Here is a 22,801-nt window from a genome sequence, read left to right as displayed (position 1 = left end):
TCTTGATTTTAGCAAAGGGGGTGCTCTCTCCTCGATAAGTTTACCTATTTAGAGAGCTCCTTTTCTTAGGATATTTCTTGCAAACAATATTCCCTTATACTTTGTTACTTCGTTTGTTTGCATCTATCACTTGTAATTTTTTTCTTCAATTTAGTACGTAATTATTTCTAGTTGTATTTTCTACATAATTCTTATTCTTACTGTTAGTGTTTATGTTTATATTAACAATTAGTCAATTCATGTTTAAATTGCTTATATGTAGTGGACACACGCTTCGACTTTTAATCTCTGGGAAACGGCAGCCACGTGCTAACAGAACATGAATGCAGCTAATTAGAAGCTAGAACAGAACAATAGTTAAAATAGCATAAAAGTCAATAAAAACGATTTTCACTCTAATACCTACGTGAACTAGCACGTGATATAGAGTTCGGCCTTCGCACCCTAACAATACGGATCTTGGTCACGGCACCATTCTGTTGAGGAGTAAAGGCCGATTTCCATTTAACATTTTTTGTGCGCGCAGGTGTAGTGCCCATTTCTGAACATGCGTAGTTAAAATCAAGTGGTCTCGATTTTGCGTCCGCTGTGAGCGCCAGAAAGTTGATAGGGTCTCAACTTTTTTGTGCGCTCGGTCACTTAATTACGTATGCTACACACGCTACGCCCGCGCGCACAAAAAATGTCAAATGGAAATCTGCCTTTAAAGAGGAGACGGTGTGTTTAGCAATCAAAATATATACGTCGAACCGTTTACACTAAAAATAACATAGCTAAGCTTAGCGGTCGTTACGAATATCAAGATGGTAAATCAACTGATGTATATCATGTGATTGTTTATCATGTGAGTCTACTTAACAAGATTCACTTGGTTCTGCGCTTGTTACAACTTTTTTATGTCTACTCAGAGAAACTGGGGACTCTGAACTGATAAATTCTGTTACAGGGACACAGTCCTGAGATTATCGAGCTTTAAATCCTGAGCTTTACTGGTCTGGCTTCGAAGGCCACTTCTGGAGCGAACCGTTAACTGACACCATTTTAAAAAGTGATATTTCTGACAGCCAGACAGAAAATGGAGCTCAAATTGCCAAGCAAACTGCCAAGTAAAGGAAGCTTCAATGCTTTACTTCCGGTCATAGACCCACATTTTTCATGTTTAGTTCTTATAAACTCGCCAAAAGCCTCAAGCAAGCAGTCACTGAGCAAAAGCAGTTTGAAAGGTAACTCTATCATGAATCAACCACATCTATCTGGCTTGAATTCTTTTCGCGATGGTTGAAGCAATTTTTTATCATTCTGCCAATATCCTGCCAGTTAATAATTGCAACGGGATACATGGGGTGCAAGAGATTTGATTTAAGACAAATGTAATGTTCATGCATCGCTAACAATTTGTAAATAGAGTTAACCCTATAAATTTAATGTTCGTTTTCACAAATAATTAAATTGAATGTTCGCTAAAACTTTCTCACAAATAAACCAACTGCTTGAAAACATTCACTGGGTATCGAATGGTTACACGCTGGGTTAACAAGGCCAAAATCAGTTCTGCGACACCATGCAATTAATGGTTTGGTTTTTATATCATTTCATTGCTTTGGTACCTTTTTGCAAAAACAGAAGTGTGATACCTTTGTGTACCCGATCATTTTGCATACTAAATTCCATCATTCGTTTTGGTTTATGTTTAAATGCTTGCATAGATTTTTGCATTGCCAAAATTGCCATGATTTTGTGTTTCCAGGCCGTTTTGCGTGCTTAATTCCAACATTTGTTTTGATTTCCTATTGTTTAAATACTTTTGGTACATTACATGTCGGTGTCATGTCATGCTGGTGTCATTTCATGTATGAGTCTTCTCAAACTAGAATTATTTCATGCCGGTACTGAAATTGTGTAAACGGACTCTAAAATCTTTTATTTTCTGTAAAATTTTCATTTTAAAATGTAGCTATCTTATATGGAATCAAAAACTGCGTGCTACAGCAAGAAACTGAGGCCCTGATTGTAGTAGTACCTTAAATTCGGACATATTTTTTGGAATAACCTTCTGCATTATTTGTAGTATGCTGTTTAGTTATCTTATACAGATCCGAAAACTGCACATGTCAGGATCAGAATGAGGATCAAAGCTTGTTTATAACTATTTGCTACTTTTTGTGATGTTTTTGTTGATAACTATTTGCTATTTTTTTTGGTGTTTTTGCAAAATTTTGCCCCCATTACAATTTTTGTAACGTTACACCGCTGAATGAAGGAGTGTTAAGATTGGTTGATTGCCTCGAAAAGCAAAACCCGGGTCAAGGAAGGTTAAAGTTTTTGTTGAATGTGCTGTCGTCTTTATGATCTAGTTTAACGGGCAGAAAACACGGAGCTAGCAAGAGAGGAAGTTGCGTGACCGTTGCGTCTTGATTTATTTAGTAGGTGTATACGTATTAAGCAAAGGGACGCTACAAAAGTGTTGTTGATCACGTTACTGTGGATACGTAGACAATGAAAGGTGATACGAAGAGAAGGAGCAAAAGGAAGCATGCAATCTTTGCAAGGTCACGGGTTAGCCTCGTGATAGGTAGGTTATAGGCAGAGGTCATTATGCCATATAAGGTATTAGCAAAAACACACATATGGGCGTAATAGATCTGATGGCATGAGCAATAGTTAGTTACACGAAGTGAGCTCACGAAGAAAGGTCGTAGTGTAAAGAGACAGCCATTCCCTGGCGTAGGCCAGTGGAGTGGAAAAATGTAACTCACGCGGAAAAGTTAAATAATCGTAACCGAATAGTCAAGATATAGACCTATGAGAAAAGTGCAAATATATAAAGATGAATTATCAGCGTCTTCATCGTGTCTATCCTGAGAATCGAGAAAGAGAAATACAACTTTACAACATATGGCGCCCAACGTGGCATTGCAGATGTCCCCTCGCGAATAATTAAGATAGGATTGTAGCACATGATGTGTGCAAGGTCACAGACTAGCCTCGTATAGAAAACAATGCATGAACTTGATAGGCCATAGGCCACGTCGAAACGCTGCAGTCATTGGAGAACTGAAACGAAAGCATTACAATGTCTAATTACTATGCTCATATACTGTATTTTTGTGCAACCCCGGGTTGATTATTTTGTAGAGCAACCCAGGGGAGTCTGTTGGATTGGTCTAGTTCCAGGTCACTTGTACCGCGCATGTAGGCACCGCACAAATAATTGGCACTTTTTCTAGACAAACTATCGCTACGCTTAAGAGAAGATGGATCAAAATCGCTGACACTATCTTCAGGGTGTATCCCTAAAGCAATCGTGATAAAAGTAGCTTGTGATGTAATTGAAGTAACAAAGTAAACTCGTAGAAGTCTTATGAGTGAGATAATGTAAGATGGTTTAATTCAATCAATTATACAGTCCTCACAGCTATAAATTTGGTGTTTTCTTAATCAAACAAGCTTAGCGAGAACATCAATTTGAACCTAACATATTTAAGACATTTTATCATTGTTTCAAAATGCAAGTTTCCTGGATCGAGACTTATATAAACGTAGTCCAATTTCTGTCTGACTGACTGGTCCCATGAAACAGGGTCTTGCTTAGATCTTTATCAAGGAACCCAAAATAGATGAACGGTAAAGCTTATGCATTTGTAGTGTTTGTGGAAGCCTCGGGTGGGGGGGGGGTAGACTAAGCCTAGCTTTGGACGGGGACGTGCCATTTTGGTTTAAAATTTAAACCCATAATCTCGCAAATGTCTGAAAAATGTGACACAATTCCGCAAACATTACGAAAATTTTGCCAATAATTCCACAAGACAATAGACTTTTCTCAAGCTACAACAAAATCATCAAACAAATTATCCATTTCCTTTGCCCCTAAATCTCAATACTACCCATATACTTAATACTTTCATTCCTTACTGGACATTCACTTTGCTAATTATAAATTTTCCCAAATACTTTTGCAATATTCTTCCAATATGGTGCCCATAATTCTGCATGTCTCTTCAAATGGTACCCATAATTCCGCCTTTTTCAGAAAAGAGGTATTCCTAAATAATGGCATGTCCCCATACCTCAAAGCCCCCTAACCCCGGAGATGAAGCAGAAGAAGGCAAACCTGATAGTTTGCAAGTGCGTAGGCCCCATTGGAACCACAAATAATAGTTTTAGGGTCCAGATGGATCCTCAAGCCATTGCTGCTACCGTCATTGGTGAATTGAAATCCAAAAGCAAGACAAAAATGTAGGTGTGGTCTTAACTGGGCATATATATTATAGAAATGATTCATGCATATCAAACACACTCATGCCCAACCAGCTCACGACTGAGGATCGTCTGCAATTCTATTTCATGCGCTTCTTTATTTTAATGTTACGTTCATGCAGCAAATTACCTATTTCCTTCTAGACAGAGCTGAACAGTTGCCTGATGCTCGCATTGAACGTGAAACTTGGGGTAGCAGCTTAGAATTGCCCTGTTTTATACACCAAATAGCGTGTACAGCTCTGTCTATACGGAATCGAGCATTTTATGACAGACCAGTAAACAGCAGTGGCGGTTATTCATAAAATTTCAGGAGGGGCAACAGTGTAAAATTTGCCGACTGTTACATGGTGAATAGTGTGGCTCGTTGGAAATGGTGTGGCTCAAATTAGTCTGAACTATTCCCAAAATGTGATGTGATGACTTTCATCGATTCTACTTTGCTTTCTGTGGAAAGGAGTGTTGTTGGAAACAAGGCCCCAAATGACTGAAGTATAAATGTTGGAAATAACAAAATAGAAAATACCAGATATTGCCAAATGGCAACCGCACTCTGTCGCCCCCCCCCCCCTAATAACCGCCACTGTTAAGCACTAATTTTCATTGTTCCTTTTAGCGATCTACAAATCTTTCTGACTTGGGAATCAGCAAGCAACCTGCCTGATGTTCCCTTTCTTGCTGTTACTTATTCTCGGCCGGCAAGCTTTTGGAGGTAAGAACTATGTTGCATTGGCGAGTATTCACCCTGTTATTTTAGAACCGAGTTATTTCCACAATGATTTCATCGCAAAGGGTCGAAAGTGTTACGCCCAATTGTAAAAATTAGTTTTCAAATCCCTAATAAACAGGGAATTTTGCATAACATTCTAGCAAACTGGATAACCGAAGTTTTTAAAGTTTAAATCATAAGAGTAAAGGCCACTGATCATTTTAAGCCTTGGGAACATTCTGGCAAATGACCGGAAGTTGCGTTTCCGGAAACATGAAAAATGCACGGTCAGCAAAATTTCAACTTTCGAATTTTTCAAATCTGATGATACTATCGAAAGAACATGCAAAACTGAGCAAAAGATTTAAAAAGAGCAATGTGATCTGACTTCTGAGCAAAAAGTTATGGCTTTAGAAACTTTTCGTTTTGTCAAACAACTTGCTTTCTCGAGTTTCCTGATAGTGCAGACGCATAGCAGTAGAATTGTGCATGTTATGATAATAGCATGAAGTTTGGTACAGGTACACAATCCGATATGCTGAATAAGATGAAGTTCATATCAAGCTTCAAAAAAGCCCCGAAAAGCTATTTTTGGACTGGGGTACTGGTATCCAGTCCTCTTTCTGGTATAGCACTACAACATTCTTAACATTCCAAGTTATAAAGCTGAAACTTTTTTCTGGCGTTATTTGACGTGCTGGATAAAATGGGATGCAAAAAGGCTTTAAAAATTTCACAAAAGCAATTTTTAAACTATGGTTCTTGTACCCAGTCCTATATTGGGTCGTGCACTGTAACTTTGTAACTATTCAAGTTGTTTAAACTGAAACTTGGTTTCCTGACGTAATCTGAAGTGCTAGATAAAGTGAAATGTAGACCTAGTTTTAAAACTTCACCAAAGGCTTTATTTGTTCATGCATATCACTAAAGTACGTCTTACTAAGATGTGTCATCGTCAGAGTTTAAAGTTTGAATAATGCCTAAAAGTAAATGTTCACATGAGGATCGAAAGTAACACGAGAGAAGAATAGCGCGTTGTATTGACCAATCACAGCCGCTTATCTCTTTCAGTCTACACAAATTTTTTTGCTTTGATGAAGCCCGATTCAAAAACGCATGAATTAAAAGACGACTTTGCTTGCCCAATGATCTTAAGATTGTCGTCACCATGTGTTTTGGCCCACTCTGAATTCTTAAATGAATTTTTGACTTATGGCCAAATCACAATTTACCGTAAATTCTCTTTTTAGCCACTCGCTAAATTAAGCCCCTCTCTTATTAGCCCCCATTTTGAGAAGGAAAAATTTAATTAGCTCCCCCCTCACTTTAGCCCCCCCCCAAATTTTCACTGATGCTGCAATAAGTAAACTTGAAAAAAAACAGAGATTTTCATTTCATTTATTGGTCGTTCAATTCTTCGCATCAAATCAAAATTCACACCATGTCTCTAGAATGAATAATTGTTGACGATGATGATGACAATATTATTGATATAGAAGGCTGCTTTGATGTTTTTTATCTTGCAAATAACAAAAAAAATTTTCCACTATCAATGGCTTTTTATTACAAGATATTTATTAAGCCCCCTCTCCCAATTTAGCCCCCCTCTCTTATAAGCCCCCTTTAAAGTGCTGAAAGACAATAAGCCCTCGGGGGGCTAAAAAGAGAATTTACGGTACTTGGGCATTTAGCTTTATGTTTGATGTTCACCGGAACATGTTGTTTTAGCCTATCGACTAATCGTCGCAAATTGTCTCCTACATACCGAGCTTCACATCGACATGAAAACTCATAAACGACTAAACTTTTTGATCGGTAGGAACGCAATCCTCTTGAATGGATGGAAGCATGGCCTTAGTACTATATATCACACGAGGCTTCACAGTGAAATGAAATTGGTTATAGGCGTTTTAATTTGACTTTCAAATATAATTTAAACGTTGCCAACCCAGGGTATCTTTAAATATACAGGGTTCAGGATCAAACTTTTTCCTTGCCGAGAAAAAAAACGACTTTTTACCTAAAGAAGGTTGAAATGACATCTTTGGGGTAGCTATTGTCCAAAGATTTTCCTTGATTTTCTCAAGCTCTTAATGCAATTAAACTTAAGTCCTCTGTGAACCTGAATTTTTTATAAGGCCGATTTTCCTTTCTTTAGGACCAAAGGAATTCCAACGAATATATTGCCCAGAAAATGTTGGTTTTTTATAGACACTGTTGGGAACTCAAGGTCCTTATTTTTGCAACGTCTAGAAAACTCAAGGAGTGCTTTTGCTCCTTTTCAGCGATGAATTAATGAGCTCGGTGCAACATATTAAGATTTTGACAAAAACAGTCACCCTCCTGCTCTGAGCTTAAAATAGCAAAAGTGTCATCTACATATAAAAAATAGACCGCTTGTTTTTGAATTTGGTCAAAAAGAGAGTTTTTGAATTTGGTTAAAATACATTTCAGAAAGCCAATGAAAATTTTCATCAATGCTGGGCCTAAGGGGCTACTGTGGTGAACTGGACCTTTTCAAGTAATTTTTTAATGATGCTAACAAGTAGAACACGCTAGACAAGTTGACTAAAATAATTGTGGAGACTTCTGGAGTTAGCCTTACGTAACATGCTGTAACTTGCTTACTCCAGATTGTAGTCCTGCACACATGATATTGTACGAGTATATCCTAGAACTTTCTTGTTGAACAGTATATAAGGGTAGAGTAGCTTGCTGTAGGCATTTTCGGTTTTTAGTTGAGGACCTATTATGTGAAATTTGATGGATACATAAACACGACGCATTGTTGATTTCTTTGGAGAATAACCATAAGAGCCTCTACTAAACTGGAAATCGTACCTTATCATAGCGTTGAAAGAGACACACTTTTGGTTGTGAATCTATTCAGTGTGTCACAGGGAATAAACACTTATTCCAACGCGGTATTGGATTCCCCACAGTACCCATAGCCAATCCATTTTTCGGGGCATTTGGATATTGAAGCTAAGTTCGACACCTCAGAAGTGGAAATTATTATATCTGACGAGTGGTGGACTAAAACTACTTTTATATGATATGTTTCCATATTTCCTTCCTATTTTAAACTATTAAACACTTTTTGCGCGGATAAAAAGCGAAATGAATCTGGTCTGGCGTGAACACGGCCAGGATGGCCGGTTGGCAGGACAGGTCCCAGGGCATATGCCATAATGGGGTCCCAATTCACGCACAAACATCGTTACAACGCTACAGAGCGCCGTATAAAGCCCATATCAATTTCAAAGAAAGGACGTTTCCAGGGGCGAGAACGAAGCTTATCCCAAATTTTTTTTACGCACATTGAGGTCCCGTTTTTGAATGTTCGGGGGCCCGCCCCGCCTAGCTGCGACCCTGCAAAAGCAAAAAAGAACAATTGCGTTTTGATAAGTACGCTCAAACGACGTTATAATGTCGAAACATTTTCCTGTGATAATTGTGTAAATTGTGCAGTGCTGTAGTATAAATTTGCATGTGTCTTCGAAGTCTTTTCACCTTATAAAGTGCCTACGATACGATGACCCATACAAATCTACTAACAATACTGTCGTAAATCATAGTACAAAGATACGTGGAGAAACTATGATGAGAAATGAGAATAGTGAACATTTTGCGTTACCGGAAAACATGTAGGTCTAACATGCGACTGCCTAGCATAACCTAACGATGAAATGAACGAACATAAAGCACGTGAGACTGTCCTAGCATGCAAAATACGATTTTTATTACAATAATACTGTTACTTGAACAAAATAAATGGCGAAAGGTGAATAGTGTTGTAACTGGGGGTGGAATAAGGGGTTTTGGCAACCCATGTTTAGTCGAAATTAATTGACTTCATTGTTATTTTTCATCACAAGCCCAAAGCCAAGAATGCAACGATTCAGAGATGTATGCAAGAACCTGTCTTAATTGGAAGAGTTTCTGTAAAAGCCGCTTGCCGGATTTCACTTTTATGCAAATACATTGCAAAAAGTCATGCGACCTCTGCCCAGGTCAGTATCCAAAAATTCATTTAACAATCCCACACCTTTCTTCATTGAAGTATTTCGCAGCGAAATTTCGCAATACTTTTTCTCACTGGAGATTGGGCTTGAAGATAAGAAGACACACCAAACAAGTTGGCTAGATACATATGCAGACTTTTCTTGATACATACTGTTTCGAAATCGGCGAAGATAACTGTCCGTTTCCAAATCCATATGGTATGAATAACGCGTTGCTGTGTGTATCCAAGACTAGGTTGTGATTCATCATGGCGGCAATAAGATAGTCACGTGACAGGTGGGAATAATCTATACCTATAAAGTTGTTTCTTCTTTGCTTTCGAAATTCTGTTGGCTTTATGATTTACCTTTATTCTTAGAATATCCTAGCGAAGAACGCTGGCCACCCCTGATATCCGGTCCACACACCGTAATTCTCGAATTAGCCCCCTAGGGCTTAATAATTTTGGATATTTTGGAGGGTTTATCAATAAGTTTTACTCGAAGGAGGACGTTTTCTCGAAATGAGGGGGGGGGGAGGGTATTGCAGTTTGAAGATTATTATGTGTGCACAAGTTTTGTCTTCTGCAGCTCATCCAAGTAACGATGAAGCTCGTGGAATAGGAACCGACTGGCTGAATTTTTTGAATTAGGCCCCCAACTAAAAATAACCAAAGCAGCCACAACATTTGAACAGGTTCTTCTTTGCAGATCACTTGAATATCCAAATAAATTATTTCTTCTAATAGAATGCTTTTTTCCAGGGCCATCGCTAGAAATTGTTCTCAAATGAGGGGGGAAGGGTGGTCCTTAAGGGATCTTTTTTAAGGGGGCCAACTCACTTCCCACGAACCCCCTCCTTCATCTACTGTAATTTGGACAATCGTTGATATTGTAAATGAGAATGCAAAACTACAAGGCTTGGTGGACAGACTTCTTAAGATTGAAAACGTTTTTAATTCTCTATGTGCGAGAGTTTTTCATGCTTCATCAGTCCTTGACACCTGATGAAATGCTGAAGATCTACAGTTCTACTTTTTTTCCCTCTGCTCATATCTTCTTTCTATTCTTGTTTTATCAGTTAATATTAGCGGCTCCAGCTCGATGCGGTGGACTTGGCAACAAAAGATTTTTATAAAATTAGTGATACATATTTTTACTCAATATTTGACAGTGTTGATTCAATAGAGTATAAAGCAAGTTGGTTATTGAGGCCCTACCAAGGATTACAGGGTACAAGAGAACTTGCCGTTTTCTATCAAGAGAACATCTCGTGCTTTAACGGGGATTAAAGGGAAATTTTGACATAATCTCTACAGCCTTTTTCGTTAACAAGACCTTGTTGGAAACTGGGGAGAGAACATGGGAACATGGGAACACAGACGCCTGATATTATTTTGTTATACTGCACTTTAAGAATGATAATATATGAAACATATAAAGAATCTTACGGCCTTTTCAACTTTACTTGTGGCAGTGAAGAAGAGAAAGATACAATTCGTATTGATTAAGAAGGAGCTTGGCAACATTATCTGGATATGTCTTTACTCTACAACTCGTTACCGGCTGCACCCCGACCATGATTAACCGGACTGTTAATGTTAACCTGATCCAGAGCAAATTTGAAGGAGGGGCAGTAAGTAGTGGCGGCGCTGAAAAATTTTCAGAAATTGATGACGACTGTACGCTGTATACAATAATTTCAGACCCTTACTACTTACAGAAGGCTCTCTATTCATTTTATAAGGAAATTTTCACAATAATTGTTGTTTATTTTGAGATAATCCTTGAATTAAATTAATCTTCAAGTCTCAAAAAACTTGATTCTCATTCTTCGAAAGAGGTGCACAATTTCCAAAAAAGGGCGTCAGACTTGCTTCAAATCGGCGAGGGAGGGGCAACTGCCCCTAGTTGCCCCCCCTGAAATCCGCCACTGTAACAGGCCAGCATTTCTGCATATGTAAACAGCATTTCTGATCTTGCCATGTGCGAAAGAAGAAAGCAAAACATGTTGTATTATATTAAGGTCAACAACTTTCCCCTTACCTTCAAAAATCTTCCAGAAACTCTTCAAACGGGCGTCATTGACCTTCGTGACAGTGGGAAAACCGTAAAGAAAACACGCAAACTTTTCGAAGATCTCGATAGAATCAGCAGGATTGGATTGAGCATCTGTTCCGAGCATTCCAAAGTTGCTCATGAATTCGTTGCGCTCTAACATTGTTTACCAGAAATGCATAAAGTCAAACAAACTTTTAATTGGAGACAATGTTTATGATGTCACATCAACTATTTTGCTGCTCTTTCCGCCACTGTCAAGCAAACTCTTACCTCAATAAAGTCTAGCACTAATTTTTTTCTTAGCTTATGGTGTTAGGAAAGGCCAGGAGGCCTATAGCAAAGTGCAAGGAAAAGGAGTAATGGGTTTGCTAAAGATCAAGCCTGTTTATTTTTGGTTTTCAAGACAGACAGATTGTAACATGAGCTCCGACGCAGGTTGGAAAGTGGGGGGGGGGGGGGGGGTAGTGGTGGCCAAGGGATAATTTAACAATCACAACAAAGGATTTTTGAAAAAAGCTCTATCGTTTTCCAAAAAGTGGGGAACCATGGCCCTCCGGCCGCCCCCTTCGCCGGAGGCGCTGTGTAAGAGTCTGGGAAGCAGAAAGACGGCAGAGCGTACAAAAGTTTATAAGATGTAGTGAGGAAATGAGTTGTGGGACAGTGTTCATGAATATGGCAAAGAGAATTGGAAAGGGAGTGCATTGGCAGAGTATCTGGTATTATGTACACATCTCAAGGGACCTAGGATCACATTTGTTATCTTCTGAAAGCAAATTCCCTGGTAAAATATATCATCAATTTGGAAGATGGCGACAAGGCGCTGAGGAAAAAAGGCTGAAGAGACTTTGGGAGGTTGCAGTTGTTGATGTCGAATGGCTTTGGATCAGACTTTGTCAAAGAAGCACAAAGAAGACTTTAGAGCACAACCCCAAATACGAGGGCAATACTTCAAGAAAGGACGGGATTTTTCAAAGGTATTCTTAACTAGAAAGACCTACTTATGACAAAAAAGTAGAAATGCCAAAATCGGAAGGAAAGTCATGGTTGCGATTGCGTTAACTGACAACTTGTATAGTTTTTGTTTGATTAAACCTAACGAAATTAACTTTACCCACCTTCTTAATTTTTGCCATGTTGTCGGTGAGAAGTTAGGCTGAAATATTTCTTTGAGAGGGCTGATGATAACAGAATTATTTCGAGAATCAAAAGGAGAAAGGAGATCTCAATAACTATCATCAGCAAAATAATGAATACTTGTAGCGGTTGAAGTTAGAAGATCATTTATGGTCAAGATGAAAAGACCAGGAGATATGAAAGAACCCTGTGGAGCACCAGCATTGATTGAGTGGGGACTTGAAAGGAATCCGTCAACGCTAATGGTTATGGCACTGTCAGAGAGAAAACTGCCCATCCAATTTTAAGAGCTTGATGCAGAGTTTTGCATGGAGAGTTTTGAAGAAGAACTTTGTGCCAGACACGAGCAAAGACTTTAGAGATGTCGAGAAAGATTCTCTCGCCAATTGATTCCAGGGCAGAGCAGTGGCGGATCCAGCCGAAAATCTGACTACCGCCGAAGTGAGATAGAGGGTTGACCACATCCTTTAGACCACACCCATTTCCTGGTCACACCCGGTTTTCAAAAATGATTATTGCTTTATGTAATTTCTTATGCAGACCATTTTCAAGAGACAAGCGGTGCTTTACTGAAATTTCATGTATCCTTACAACAAGCTTGAGAAGAAATCCTTACGGCATTTAGCCGAGGTACACCATAGAATTAGAAAAAGTGTCGCCTAAAACTCGCATTTAGTCGGACAATTACTTATGAAAATCAGACCTGTTGGAAATTGCAAGTTTAAAAAGCCAGATAAAATTTGCAATTATTGAGAGCAACTTTTATTAAACAAATACTTTTTGTTATTATTAAAAATCATACTTTTGGCGCACTTTTGTGGGCCTGACTTTTAATCCTGATGCCTTCTTAAATTTTAGAATATTTGAGTCTAAATATTGTTATAAAATATATTCCTACCAATATTTTTGTATTGTACAAAATACACATCCTTTGAGGTTGCAGTTTGCCCACTTGCAGAATATGTAGGCATCCCCCCCATCTTTCTGTAACGTTTGAGCCGTGTTGAGCGGCAGTACTAATCAACCCCCTATCTGAGCGGTAGTCAACTCGGTTGTTCATTGGTTGTCAACAAAATTTGTATGCATCCCCCCAGGTTGGCTGTGATTTCTGATGATTTGATTGGTTTAGGCAGGCTGACTACCGCTCAGTGCACCTCGAATCAGCTCTACACCGACTCAACCCCCCTAACTAGCAAGCCATGATCTCATCATTCCCCCATGCTAGCCTTTTATCTGCAAACATGTGGCACGCAATTTCCATAGCGATAAGGATTAAAAAGTATTTCTGTCTCTGTGGAAATTCCAGGCATGTTTCTAGGAAGGAATGCTTGGTTTGCAGCGCGATAAAATATTTTCAATTTTTAACTATGGTTTAATTAAAGTAGTAGGATAATCATGAAAATGATCCTTGTTTTTATAACTTTATGAATAATCTGACTACCGCTCGAGCGGTTTTGGCGGTAGTCTGGATCCGCCACTGGCAGAGGACCAAACATGAGTAGCATAAGCCAAAGATCATCAATAGATTTCACCTGGTGAACACCATACTTGTGGTCAGAAGGGAGTTTGTCGGTTTCAAGAAACGTGAGTAGTGGTTTGGTGATTATGTTCTTCATTGCTTTGGAAATACAGGAAGTGACTGCAATTTGACGATAGTTGGTTTGGTCAAACTTTTCCCCCTTTTTAGGAACAGGAAAACCTTTTCTTTCGAGAGCAGTTTCAAAGGATGTTTGTTAAGTGTGAAAGATCTTATAAAAAGTATTTTTGACCAGCAGATAAACATCTTGAGAAAGACGGACCATGAATTTCTTGAATCTGCACGCAGCAGGAATAACTACATGTCTTAGATTTTTTAGGCTAGCCTCGCTCGGGTCGGTTATTTTCCCGCACTCTCTACTAATTATCTTTCAAAATCCTGTTGCCTTTAATTATTTTTGTTCCACGTTCAAGTTTTGATAAAAATGAGGTTAATCATTGAATAGAAGCTTCCTGGTGCCTTTTCTGTCTATAAAACATCGTCTTTTGAAATCAGCACATCGAAATGGATATAAATCAGTTAATTTACAAAATCATTATTAAACTTTCAAATTTATTTGAAAACGAGGTTTGAACATGAAATAGAGGCTCCCTGGTACCGAATTTCACCGTAAACATCCATCTTCGAAATTGAGTCCCCTTTGCTCGCCTTGCCTGCGTAAAATATTTGCGAGAAAGAGGACATCAATTTTCGAAAAATTAATGAGCAAGTTTGATTGAGCCATCAACAGCTGTGAGAATTTTAAAATGTTTTCTCAAGAGTGTTTCAGTAGCAAAGAAACCGAGCAGTGGACGTGTAAAAAATTTATATTCGTGGGAAAATAATTTTTCTTCACAGTATTTGCGATTAAGGGCACTAGAGGTCATAGACCTCGACACTGAGCAAGGTTTTTCAGCTCAAAATCTTTCCAGACAATTGAATTGAGTGTCTTGAAGAAATACAAAGTAACTTGAGGAAATGGAAACCATTTTTACAACGATTAATTTCCAGCAAGAAGAATTCAAGTTTTTCCATAGCGTCCATCACATGCAGATTTGCACATCGTTGTAAATGTTTGGCTTCGTAAGAATGAAATTACGAAACATAACTTAAATCATGAAATTTCAAAATAGTGCAAGAACTAATGCAAGAGGACTGAAGTCGGTTTCAAAAATTCGCGGCTCCAGTCAAAATATCAAATTTGAAACTGTTAGAAGACGTTTCTTTCTTACTGTTATTTTTAAACAAGCACTCTCAAAAGATTGAAGTCTCGATTAGCGGCTGCTTCGCAAGAATAGAAAAGAATTGAAACAAAGAATTGAAAAAAGTGAAAATGTGGCTTGATGTAAATAAATTTGCTCTGAATATAGATAAAACTAATTTTGTTATTTTTTAGTCACCTCAGCATTTTTGCCCTGTCACAGTTAGTATCAAAATTGGTAACCTTCCAATCAGAAAGACCTGTTATGTTAAATTTCTTGGTGTTCTTTTGGATGAAAATCTCTCATGGAAATATCACTTAACAGAACTTTCAAAAAAACTGGCTAGAACTTGTGGCATGTTCTTCAAAATTAGAAACTTTTTACCAATTAACGTTTTGATTTGTCTTTATAAATCTTTACTTTCACCTCTCCTGCAGTATGACATATTAGTTTGGGGCCTTACCTATGAGACTTATATTAATCCTGTGTTCTTGTTACAGAAGAGGGTTGTAAAGGCAATTTCGTTTCAAAACCTTTCTTCTCCTTCCACTCCAATCTCTTCTGACTTGAAGATTTTAAAGCTGCATGATCTTTTTCAGCTGAAATCATTATGTTTTGTTTATGATTGTGTCAATAAAATTTCTTCCCCTTGTTTTCATTCCTTTTTTGAATCAATAGAATCTGTTCATTCATATCGTACACGGCAAGCAACTAATAATGATATTTTTCTAAATCAGAAAAATACCCTTCAATATGGTCTTAGGTCAGTTCGTTATTTTGGAGCAAAATGCTGGAATAACATTCCCTTGGAGATAAAAAGTTCACAATTTACATGCGGTTTTCGTTGCAAACTTAAAATTTTTTTCCTTTGAAAATATAAACTGATCATGAAAAGTCCTCATTTAGCCTCCGTCCGAAGTTAGATGCATAAATTGTTCAAATAAATTTTGAAAGAATTAGCTAGTCAATTATAAAAAGGGGCTGCTCTCTCCTCGATTAGCCTAGCTACTGAGAGAGCCCCTTCTTAAGAAATTCCCCTATATACAACTTCTTTGTCTTCTTGATGTAATAACATATATTGTTTCTTTTAGATTTCTTATGTAGTATTTATCTTGAATTAATTAGTTAAGCATGTTATATTTAATTGTATTTAATTTTTTATTTCTCTTTTTGGATTGTATGTAGTGGAATTTTAAAATTATATGAAACTGAAATTTCCCCTCCTTTGAGGTGGTGCAATACTTGAGTTAAGGGAGTTACACTGTTTAAAATTTCAACTAAAATACTTTTTGGCTCTAGAATTTTTTACCGGTGATTATGGCCTTCAAATTACCCTATGCCTGAACCATTGCAGATCATGGCATCACAGCAGCAAAGATAACACTTGTGTCATTGTTACGATACACATCTGCGGGCATGAACCATGTCCTCTCTAACCTAAAGAGCCTACAGTGTAGGTATTAAATCTATCTTAGGATGAAATCGTATAGAGTCAATTAACCAATCAACGATATTATTTTGATTTAACAGTGAATGGTGGGTACAGTGCTTGGGAACCATATGGAGCTTGCAGTGTATCTTGCGGAGGAGGCACCAAGACGAGGTCTAGAAAATGCAATAATCCGGCCCCTAAAAACAACGGCAGGCCATGCACAGGTCCATCAACTCAAACAGCAGTTTGCAACTCTAAAGCTTGCCCTGGTATGTATCATTTGTTAACTGTGAACCATAGGCAAGAGGCGAAAATCTAAAGGCGAGAGAGTGGACAATTATATCTCAGCGACATCTAGACTATCCCCCCTTCCCCCCTCCTTTCGTAGTCTGTTTCTCAGTAGAAAAAGCTCTGTTATCCAAAACAAGACTACCATTGAACAGGGCAAGTTTTTACGAGGTGAATAATCCTGTATTTTTATTTTGTTTAAGTATTCTAAGCACAGTTCGATATTGAACCCAATTTTTCTTTTTTTCATTTCAGCTAGAATCAGACTATCTTAGTTCTTTATCTGTTCTTTATCTTCTACTTTAAAGTTGTTTTGATCCATAGCATAAAATCTGTAATACGTGTCTACCTTGTAAATTCATGCATCTAGTCGCGAGTTATTTCTTAATACAGGAGTTTTGCAATTAGTCAAGACTGTTAACAATACCTGTGATGTTTTTAGGCTCATGTGAAGATCACCCTGCTGCAGCAAAGTCCTGCCCATTATACAAACGTTTCTGCAAAATCAATGCAGAATATTACAATTGGATATCACTGCTAGTACAAGAAAAATGCAGAAAGACCTGCGGGTTCTGCAAAACGGGTAAGCCAGTTTTTATTATTATTTTTGGCACAGATCATGTGCCCAAACTATTTTTTACGTAGGACCCAAAATTTAAGAATTTTCGAAAGCTGAACTTTTCTTTTATAAAAGCTGATCTGCTGATATGATACAATTATCCAATTAAGCCTTTATTAACTTTATTGTCCTGACAATCACCATCAATTAAGGATCCCGTATTTGAATTTAGGGCCCAAACAGCAGGGTTCTTGAATGATGACGTCATATAAACCTTTTTTAAATTTTTGAATTTGGATTCTAAAGCCTGAAAGGGCATCATGCCTCTTTTGTGGCCTCTTCGTTGAATATACTTTTGTTTTTCGATAATTGTGGTTTTGAGTGCCCCTATAGTATATTCCTCGTGTGTTCCTATGCCAGTTCTTTCCCAAGGTTGCCGAACACACCCATTTTAGTTCTTGAAGCTTCAACCATATCTGTATGTTACTTTAGATCCTAATTAAAGTTACATCGCGTATAATTTCTTCCCGTAAGACTATGACAAAAAAATTTTACTTTTGTCAGTGTTACAGATCAAAATTTTACTTGTCTATATACTGGCTCAGTGTCATGATCCCAGTGGTATATGAATGTAATGCTGATAAATGTGAAGGCATTAGGATGCCGATAATTGTGTTTTTTATTCTATCGTAAAGTTAAACAGATTTGACTTGCGTTACTTATTTTATGTTCAAGTGCAAAAAAAGTGCGGCTTGCGAGGTCTTTCGAAAGGGAAGCCTTTTGTTGTCGGTGGAGTGGTTGCTGAACCTCACACTTGGCCCTGGTCAGTGGCTTTGCTGAAATTTGGCTTTCACCATTGCGGAGGTTCCTTGATAGACAACCAATGGGTCTTATCTGCAGCACATTGTTTTGACAATGATAAACATCTTGAGGTTGTGCTAGGCGAGCATGACAGGTAATTTTGCTTTGCTTGATGTATAGACCTTGAAAGTATTTTAAATGTTGGGAGGGGCACACGTAGACAAAGAATTGGCACCACTGTTTAATTATGTTTCTTTAAGATAGGGTAAGCACATGTTCACCAACACAATCCAATCCCTACCTAATAGTCTAAGCCATTTGCCAATCATAACATTAAGGCAACCACTAGATGGTATCTATCAAGACACAAGCCCATAGTTAGCCCTGGCCATCCTTCCCCACGGCGCAGGTTCGAACACCTCACAGCTCACTACCGCCTCCAACCTTGTTGTAGAAGCTACGCAATGCCTTCAAATAGAAAAAGGACTTAAGCTAAACAGGCTTCTTGACTTCTTGGGTGAAATTTGGAAAATATTTGATGGTTCCCTTTAAGCCTCAAGATTTTTCATTTAATGTTAAACTGCTTTTAAAGACTTCGCAGGCGTGTGTTATGAATCTGTTTAAGTGTAATCACCTTTGGTAATAATTAATTAAATATCCATAAAGAAAGTTCTCCTTAAAATATACGTGTTCTTAACGTCTACTAAAACTTAATAAGCCCTCTTCTATCAGCCCCCCTCGAATAACCCCCTATCCAAAAATATAAAAAAAAATTAGCTCCCAGGGGGCTAATTCGAGGATTTACGGTAATCTGAACAGACCGTAATGATATTTAATATTCATCATCATTATTGAATTCTTGCCATCTGAATCCATAGGCCTAATTTGTTTTGAAAAAACTGTGATAGCCCTAAATCTTTTCTCTCAGAATTTTCATTTGTTTAAACTCGATGCCAACTTTAACGTATTTCAAAAATTTAATACTGTGTTATAAGAAGCCGGTGTTTTCTTTTCGTAGAACACTGGATGAAGGGTCAGAAAAGAAAGTAATGATAGAAAAAATATTCAATCACCCAGACTACAACTCCCAAACATTTAATAATGACATCGCATTGATCAAGTTGAAAGAAAAGGTAGAGCTGAAGTTCACGCCGCTGGGTATACCTGACAAGATTGGAGTTGTCTGTCTTCCAGAGGCGATGAAGAAAGCAAAAATTGGTCAGAAATGTTACATAACAGGTATGCAGTTTGTTTTTTTCATAAACAGACAATTTTGCGGCAGGAATGGAGAACATAACATGGCAGGCACTGCGTAGCAAATATTAAGAATTAAGTCACCTATAAACATTTTAATTCGGTTTTAGCACCCACCCCACTTTTTAAAACCCCTGCATGGATGAATTGGTTTATCGCTATCATAACACTTCAAAGTTTAAAACATTGGAGCAATAGATGTAAATTGAGATCTAGACATTCAGGATATTATTTGGCAAACAGAAAGAGGGAGCACCCACATTGGCTACGCCCCGGACGTTATTTGAAGGGAGCATAAATATTGACGCAAAAGGTTATTTTTACCGCCATCATCTTCTTTAGGGGACATTCATAAAGGACGTCCAGCAAAAAATGAATTTTTCGACCCCTTCCCCCTTTTGTCCGGCATTGTCCGGCATTGTCCGCATTCATAGCCCCTCCCCCTTCCTCGGACATTCACCAACATCACAATGAAAGCTATTAAAACATGTATACGTAAATAGAATGTAAAAAGATGTTTTTTGTTTCAACCAGAAACTGACTTGATGATCAATTTTTGATTTTCTAGTACGTTTTTTGTATGATGTTGTATTCAAAAAAGCATTAGATATAAGCAGCAAAAGTCGTGTTATACTCTTCGTTTAAGTAGTCAGTTTCTGTGAATGGCTGCTTCAAAACGGTGGTAATATCCATAAGAAAAGATAACTGCTACTTCATCAAAAGATAACTATTACCTCATTTGCTGCTTCACTCTGTGCCGCTCTTCACTCTTCAGTGCCAACCTTTTGTGGCCAGTTATCTCGAGGTGCATTTTAGCCATTTTGTAGAAGTGATATTTTACCGGCATTTCACGAAACCACACTGGTATCTGCTGCCACCTTTCTTCGCATGCTTTTTTGCATAGGTGAACAGAACAAATCGTACGGCAAGGCAACTTGCTCGTAGCCTTCCGGTTTCAGATGTGATATTGCCATTGGTTTGCAGAAGACCCGTGTAAATCTTTTGTTCTTTGACAGGCTGTTACGGGTTTTATACTAGCCAACTGCAGCCCACTTTCAAAGTTTATTTTTATGAGAAGTAGGCCTGGAAGATATCTTTCCTTTTTGACTGTCCGAATATTTGACGATAAGGTCAATGCAAACTGAGACTTGAAATGTCTCGTTCTCATATCTTGAAACCTGGACGTCCGGATTGCCAAACACAATGACCAAATGAATCACTACACAGACCAAACCAAATTGTCTGTGTAGTGATTCATACATATTATTACTCCATGTAATAGATATGGTGAGTGCCTATCCGAAACACACGCGTTATTAAATGTCGAAAACCTATCTACCATTTACATTCTGCAGACTGACTGGAAAGTACATGGCCGGCAAATCCTTTTGCCATTCATTGAAAACAAATCCCACCTGTATATCTTAACCAGGGTGTGTTTTAGTTTGGGTATCATTAACTGTTCATTTCGCTCACTGTTTTTAGAGCATAAACTAATTTTCTTGGTTGAAAATTTTTAGTGCTGAAACTTGCCTTTTAGCGGACCATTTGGTGATATGTTGCTACAGAAATCAGTCAATAAACTATATCACAAATTTTAAACTCTATCTTTTCAACTCCATTGCGATGTTGCTTGAGGAAATAATACTGTCGCAAATTGCTCAAAACGTTCTTCCATCTCTTCATTAAATAGAAGGATCGACGCTTCTGAGATAAACTCGTCATCTTTAGTGTCTCAACGGCATTGAAAGAGTCGTAATAAAAAACGGCTGTAGAAGTTTAGTTTCCAACAAATTAAAAGGCCAATGATAATCAGCTTAGTTTCTCCGGCACCTAAACATTAACTTGCCAATGTTTTTGTTATTTTGTCTTGTCGCATTTGATAGAACATGTTTTAAATTTTTTGATAAAGTTTACAAAGTTTCTCAACTAATCGAGACTATGCAATAAAAACTTAAAACTTTTCACTTTTTGCAAAGTAACTTTTTCAGATTTGAAGTTATTTCTGGTTGTTGGGTTTTATGTTTTGCTTGCGCTGCGAAGTTCATGTTCTATTTTGTACTGTAGAAATTTCCTCACGTGTAAATAAGGGAAAATAGAGTAGCACGTGATATGTGCTAGGTCACAATTCAGCCTCGTACAGAAACAATATATACAGGTGAAAATAGCGTGCATATGTCACAAGCCGAGGTCAACATGCTTTATAAAGAAGCATCTGAAGTGCATATTAGCGTAATAGATCCGCTAGCAGAAATCGTACTTTGGTACTGATAGAGCTCCAGGAGGAAGGTCTTATTACACTCCCAAGCGTAGGTCAGCGAAGTAGCAGGAAGTAACTCATTTTATTTTCCCTGAGAAACGAGAAGGAGAGACAGAACTTCGTGATAGCTTACTTATAAACGCTATTTATGCTTCATTTGTAGGTTGGGGCAGAACTAAGTACACAGGCTCAAGCAGCAATGTACTGATGGAAGCAGAGATGCCTGTTGTGACTGACGAGGTATGCAAGGTGCAAAACAGCCATAGGGGGGGACTCAATATCACATCGAAGATGTTGTGTGCTGGAAATAAGCCAGGCACGCCCCAAAGTGGTTGCTATGGGGACTCTGGTGGGCCTTATGTCTGCACTGAGGACGGTGAACACTGGACCCTAACAGGGGTTGTAAGTTGGGGGTCCTCAATTTGCGATCGGGCAAAACGATACACTGTTTTCGCACGTGTGAGCGAATTCGTTACCTGGATAGAGAAGACGAAGAAAGCGAACTAGCAAACTGCTGTAATTAAAAGTCAGACTTGAAAAGTTATAGATATTTAGTCACTTGGATTGAAGTGTATTTTCGTAAATTGTGAATCGTTACATATGACATTTAATAACTATTCCTGTGATTGTTTGCATCATTGCTCTTTTATGTAAATTGAAATGATGCTTATGCGCATTCTCAGAGTCTTTCTCAAATATTCTCAGTTCATATATCATATTTTGAATTCTAAACATACAATTTATCATTAAAAGCTACAAAAACAAATGATTTAATTAAGCTACAATAAAAATAGCAATATTGCAAGAAAGTTGAAAAATCTAAAAGAGAAATGAATACAATGTAAATACGAAACAATATGCATAACATTGAAATAGACTATTGATACATTACGATACGATACGATACGATACGATACGATACGATACGATACGATACGATACGATACGATACGATACGATACGATACGATACGATACGATACGATACGATACCCTAACCCTTTCGTACATGGTTCCGACAGAAGAAAAGCGCAAGATCTACATGGAGAAGTCCAAATGGAATGATACAAAACCAACTTAATTTCAATCTTAAAGACAAAAGATACAGAAATGTCATCACCAATGCGAAAACACGCAAAAGTTGCAGACTGCGAATCAGACCATGACCCAGTCTGGATAAAAATCTATGCAAAACTAAAGAAAAAACAGAAGAAAAAAACGAATGTCAAGACTTGGAATGTAAACAAATTAAAAAACAAAAAAGGAAGCCAAGAATATGCATCAACTCTGAATGAAACTATCAAAAGCAAAACAGAAATTACAGA

The 22,801-nt window shown here is 37.9% G+C and overlaps 1 protein-coding gene across 1 annotated transcript; it reads left to right on the top strand.

Annotated features, from left to right (window-relative positions):
- The first annotated feature begins 1,094 nt into the window (after positions 1–1,094).
- On the top strand, positions 1,095–22,094 carry LOC135696465 (chymotrypsinogen A). The gene is made up of 8 exons (XM_065215861.2): positions 1,095–1,223; positions 4,874–4,969; positions 8,845–8,979; positions 16,414–16,584; positions 17,046–17,186; positions 17,898–18,117; positions 18,982–19,202; positions 21,641–22,094. Exons 2-8 carry the CDS (start codon positions 4,921–4,923, stop codon positions 21,982–21,984), a joined length of 1,281 nt encoding a protein of 426 aa, XP_065071933.2. The 5' UTR covers positions 1,095–1,223; positions 4,874–4,920; the 3' UTR covers positions 21,985–22,094.
- Positions 22,095–22,801: the final 707 nt, after the last annotated feature.

This window comes from Rhopilema esculentum, chromosome 14 (genome assembly GCF_057945365.1).
Source record: "Rhopilema esculentum isolate cy_ngs chromosome 14, ASM5794536v1, whole genome shotgun sequence".
NCBI lineage: Eukaryota > Metazoa > Cnidaria > Scyphozoa > Rhizostomeae > Rhizostomatidae > Rhopilema > Rhopilema esculentum.
The sequence above is the reverse complement of the archived record's forward strand: the minus strand, read 5'-3'. Positions and strand labels throughout refer to the sequence as shown.